General features: G+C 43.1%; 1 protein-coding gene across 1 annotated transcript in view; it reads right to left on the bottom strand.

Moving 5' to 3' along the window:
* Positions 1 to 5,258, bottom strand: part of LOC143493033 (RNA polymerase II elongation factor ELL2) — a 30,923-nt gene extending 25,665 nt beyond the window's left edge. Inside the window, exons 1-2 of the mRNA XM_076991131.1 lie at positions 5,010 to 5,258; positions 2,089 to 2,137 (exon numbers count right to left, since the gene is read on the bottom strand). Coding sequence (XP_076847246.1) covers positions 2,089 to 2,137; positions 5,010 to 5,164 — 204 coding nt within the window. The 5' untranslated portion in view covers positions 5,165 to 5,258. The remainder of the gene's footprint in view (positions 1 to 2,088; positions 2,138 to 5,009) is intronic.

The raw sequence follows: 5,258 nt of genomic DNA, 5'->3' as shown, positions 1-5,258 counted from the left end.
TGGGGTTTTTCACTGCTCACTGGCCACGCATGCTGAAGGAGTCCGTATGAAAGCTGAAAAGTGGTGGTGGATGATGTGAAGCAGGCAGACGAAGGAACTTTATTGCCAACATCCCGACTGCAGAGTCTGGAGACATGGGGACGAGCCATTGCAGTGTTTATGGGAAATCACCGCCAAGTGAGGACAACCCACAGGCGACCTACAGGAAAACTTCAGCCAAGTTAGTGTAGCTAACAGGAAACGCAAGGTGCTAAGGGACAGTTAACATAATGCAGACAAGAGACGCTAACTGGTACCTTCATTTAGCTTAATTTAGTATTAGCAACATTAACCAGTGTGTAATTTGAATGCATTATATCAGTCCTTTAATTACACAAATGTATAATTCCCACAAATAACCTGTACATTAAATTAGTCAATATCAAGAACACCTGTTTATTTAAAGAATCTTTAGCTTAATCTCAAGTTTATTATCTGGCTTAACCTCTAGCTTAAACTCTAGTTTTCTCACTCACCGTCAACCAGAATAGTTCAATGTGTCATTTTTGTCCATTCCTGACTTGCATTGAAAAAATTTTGATAGGATATTTGGTCTGATTGGTCCTTGTCTTTCCAACTCACGACAGCACTTCCTGTATTCTGCTGTATGTAATACATTTCAATTTCTAGGTAACGTGCAAATTTACATAATATAGAATTAAGAGGTTAATGTTTTTGGTGCCACAGATTTTTTTGAGAGACCTATTGAGCCTCTGTATAAAACCCTGAGGATTCTAATGTAACTACCCGCCCCCCCACAAGTAACATCCACCACGTCTCTCAAACACACATACTTTCTCTGAGCTCAGATACCTCATTAATACTCAGCAGCCCATTGTCAGAAGAGGAGGAGTGTACGCTCCAATTACCCACAGCCAATTTGAATATGTAACTCTCCAAATATGGATATCTCTAAATTCAATTTTAATTGCATACACCCAAGCCATGTGATCATGACCACTTGTCTCATTGGTCCAAATTAATTTGCTGCATGTTTCTATGCAAATGTGACTTATTACACATTAGATTGTTCTTTACCATAATTGGCTGTTTCTCGATGTATTTTACATGCAGGATCTGTTGGTTTAGGTAGGAGTTCCCTGTGCTGCTGCCCTTAGAAACAAGGCAGCCAAACACCCCCCCCCCCCCCCCCCCCCCCCCCCCCCCCCCCCCCAATTCTCGTTGTAGGCCTTTCATGTCTGCATAGAAACGACAGGCACAGAGACATGGGGGTTCCCTGGGGTTTGGACACGCCCACCCTCACCCTCCCCCAAGCCACCACCCCCACGCTCCTAACAAAGCCCTCCCCAGTTGCCAGCCTGACCCAGTAACCGGGCAAGTAGCCCTGGGGGGTGTCGGGTACCCTCTGGCGGGCTCCCCTCGCGGCCCCATGCGTGAGCCGACCGCACAGTTCGTCGTTTGTGTGCACAGCCAAGTCACTTTCCTCACAAGCGTCTCCCAGCCAGCGGGGGGATTAGACAGGCTCCTTTTAGACAGGAGCGATTGTGCGATTCAGCGTACGCAAGGAGAGCAGGCAGCAATGGGGAGGTGCTGTAGTTCAATGTGCTGTAGCCGAATGTGCTAATCCGGTTAGACACAGGCATCTTTCTTTATAGCCATTTTACTGGAATTCTCTCTCGCTAGTTTACGCAGGCTGACCACAGGCTACTTGGCTTGTCTCAGTGGATATATGTAGCCATATCAGAAGGAGCATGGAACCACAGTCTATATGAAACCAGCAATTCGGAGGGAGACTCTAACTTATGGCAGCAATCCAATTCATATCGGCACTTGCAAATGTGCATGGCACTGAAATTCTACAAATGGCTTCAGCTTGAGCAGGTCTTAAGGGTGGGAGAAGTCCCCCTCTTGGTGTTGAGGGAGTGCTGTTAGAAAGCTCATGAAATATTGAGATAGTGAAGAAAGCTGCCGTAAGGGTTTTTTTTTTTTTTTTTTATTGTGCGCTGTATAGTTCAACAATCAAGACTAATTAAAGAATTCTATTTCGGAGACATTCAGAGTGAGTGAGTAGAAACACATTAATCTTACCCCCTGGTTCCCCTTGAAGCAAATGGCTGGCTGATTTGGTAAGGATTCCCTAAGGACAAAGAAGAGCGGTAGAAAATCACTGGTTAGCAATTAATATTGTTGGCTAAAGTGACACATGACAAAAGAGAACATTATTGATCCTCACCGAGCAAGGGCTCATTTCTAGGGTTGCAGGGCAAATTAGCAGAAGTAAAAAAAAAAAAAACTACTCTTAAAAGGGCAAAGTCATCACAGCAATGCAACTGCTAAAGAAAAGCTCCCTTAAGCTTCCTGTCACCCTTCACAATAACTGCTTTGGGTCTGGTTTTGGTGCCAGATATAGACCATTTCTACCATGGGCTAGTTTTTATTTACATCAACCATACAGTGAGACCCATGTGTACCTACTAGGCTACCCTAGCAGTAATTACAGTTTCACATTACTGGCCTTGCCTTGCCCACAGAGACACAGGGAAGCAGAAGCTCATTGCATGCAGACCACAAGAAGAAAAGAAAGGTGCCCGTCACTGGCTCCTCGACCATGTTGTAGTTCTGCATGCATGAGCCTAAAGATCAAGACTGGGTTTAGCTAATCTGTACTGGAATGTCTTACCATTAACACATCCAGAGTTAAGACCTTACATGAGTACTTTGTGTGTGTGTGTGTGTGGGGGGGGGGGGGGGGGGTTGTAAGGACAGGCAGGGAGAAAGAAAAAAATAATGCCCCATCAAACACATCTTTTAAATGTGTGTTGTTCCAAAATGACCTTTTCGTTGAGTTGAACCATCATCTTAAAAACATAGAGCCCTCTTTTGCTCCATTTTGGTAAGGATAATGCATGCCTGCACCAGTCAGCATGTGATTAACACTGGCCTGAGTCCACTTTAAAATGTCTGTCCAAATAGATGTTTCTGTAAGTGTTCCATGCATGGTCTGTAAAACCTTGCCATGTCTAGGATAATCATTCAAATGTGCTGAAGGCATCAATGTCAGCCCTTCGTCTATATATACTACTAAAGGTAAATGGAGAGTTTTTTTACTCTGCTCTGTTTAATTCGGAGTTAAAAACACAAGGTCAGCGACGAGCTTCATTATCTTTAAGGTACAGATGGAGCCATGGTCAACAAGTCCGTTTATCTATTATGGATGCTAAGGGAGAGGCGGCCATGTTCCTCGCAGTGCTTCAGTGCACCGCAAGTTAAATATTATGCAGCGAACTTCAGTCCAACATTTATCTTCACGCGGTCGGATTAGTTGATAAACATTATTAACGGAGACTAATTTCACGTTTGCTCATATTTCGTTTAGGTGATCGCTTTTAAATCCACATCAGTACTGTCCACAAAACATCTGACGACTTTAAGAAAGTTTTAATGCAAGTTAACAAACAGCATATTAATGTATAGGAAAAACTGCAATATGAGAATTTCTTGGCTTCTTTACAAAATAAAAGATGAATTAATAATAAGAAGCGCGAAAGCAAACACCTGATGATTAGTTAACCTATATAACCCTGCTTGGGGATAGATTACAGCGCTTCAGTGTTTTGCTTTAGGTACGTTTGACAGAACGTAAATGACTATTTCAGCTCTTTCTGTAAAACTGAGGAACTTTACTGTGATCAAACCACCGATATGATACACCGTCCGTGGGACCAAAGCGCTCCATAATCTGGAGTGATTCCAGCGTTTAAAGGGCAACAAAAAAAACCGCTCAGCAACGAAATGTCCCACCGATGGATCAACATGCGAGGAGCACAGAAGGGTTCGGCCGAAACGTCCCGGGTTCGTGTTTAACTGCTGAGCAATTGATAGTACTGGAATCTGGATCGACCCCCCCCCCCCCCCCCCCCCAACTCAATCGTAGAAATGTAAACACTCCTTATATTTAGAATTTAAATCGCAAACTCGCTTTCGCACGTTAAAACGTAACAGATCGCTGAGAAATATGTATAAATCATGGTTTTAGCAGTCCAGCAAAAAGCACGTTTGAACCCATTTCACAGTATTATAGGCTACTCTTTGTAAGGTTTTTAAATTGTTTATAGATACAGTTCGCCCGGGGCATTAAACCAGTCACTCCAATACTCTCGATAAGATACTGCCTGCAAGAACCAGTTCCAGTTTTTTGCTAGAACAACAACAAATATCTAAATGACAATAGCCTAAATAAAGGGGTAAAGGTCGGCTGCTAAAGGATTTAGCAGCCAATTGCGTTTTCATACTCAATAAGTAGACTAATCAAACAAAGAAACGACTGGAGAAATAAATGCAGCTAGCTATACACAGTTAAAGCATGATAAAGTCAAAAGAGTGGCGGAGGTGTCATTAAACGTGCACATAAATGAACGCTAGACAAGGTTGAGGCTCCTTCTCCACGACCAGGGACATCCTGCCCCGAGCCCCTCTCAAACCGTATGGTCCTTATGAGTGGAGACATCTCATACAACTTTTGAGGAACCTGTCCTTAACCATTATCCGTAGATAAACGCTACTGTCATTATTTATTTTCCCAGTGGTAAGGTTTCGACTGACCTATGGTCCAAAGACTATGAGTGAGGTGAATTTAGCCTCAAAGTGGTAATACAGATAGTGGGCTACTTGTTTTTGCGTGACAATTGCCATACTAGATTGTCTTTAGAAAACAACGCTAGTTAACAACGTATGACCAATTTCTTCATGAAACACTAAACCTGACTGAGACAGTTACTACATGGAACCTATTTTATCTCCTAAAGATATCCGACCACAACACTGTTTATACATCCACGCGTTGGGAATTGTAGTCTTAACACGATACAAAACACTTTAAACGTTACGGCAACGACTGGGCGATAAAACGCGAGTCAACTAACTTCTGTCAAGTTATTGTTTAAGCTTTGTTCTTCAGACATAAGTTTACAATAAAAAATAAAAAAACAGCAACCTACGAAAACAGTGACAAAATTCTAATGGTTACCTTAAGGCTCTGATAAGCCTCCAGCGTCCGAATGGCAGTGTCGGTGAGCTTGACGTGAAATATAGTTTTGTTAGGAGTGTTCTTGTGAATCTTTGCACAGGAGAGTCCATACCGATGCTCCTGTCTCAGCGCTGCCATGTCTGGAACTGAGGTGAACTGGCGACATTCTCGCTGAAACGTCACTCTGGTGTAGGCGGAGTCAGGCTTGAGTGTTTGGAGCACGTCAAACTCA

Source organism: Brachyhypopomus gauderio, chromosome 2, assembly GCF_052324685.1.
Source record: "Brachyhypopomus gauderio isolate BG-103 chromosome 2, BGAUD_0.2, whole genome shotgun sequence".
Lineage (NCBI taxonomy): Eukaryota > Metazoa > Chordata > Actinopteri > Gymnotiformes > Hypopomidae > Brachyhypopomus > Brachyhypopomus gauderio.
This window is presented reverse-complemented; position numbering and strand designations above follow the sequence as displayed.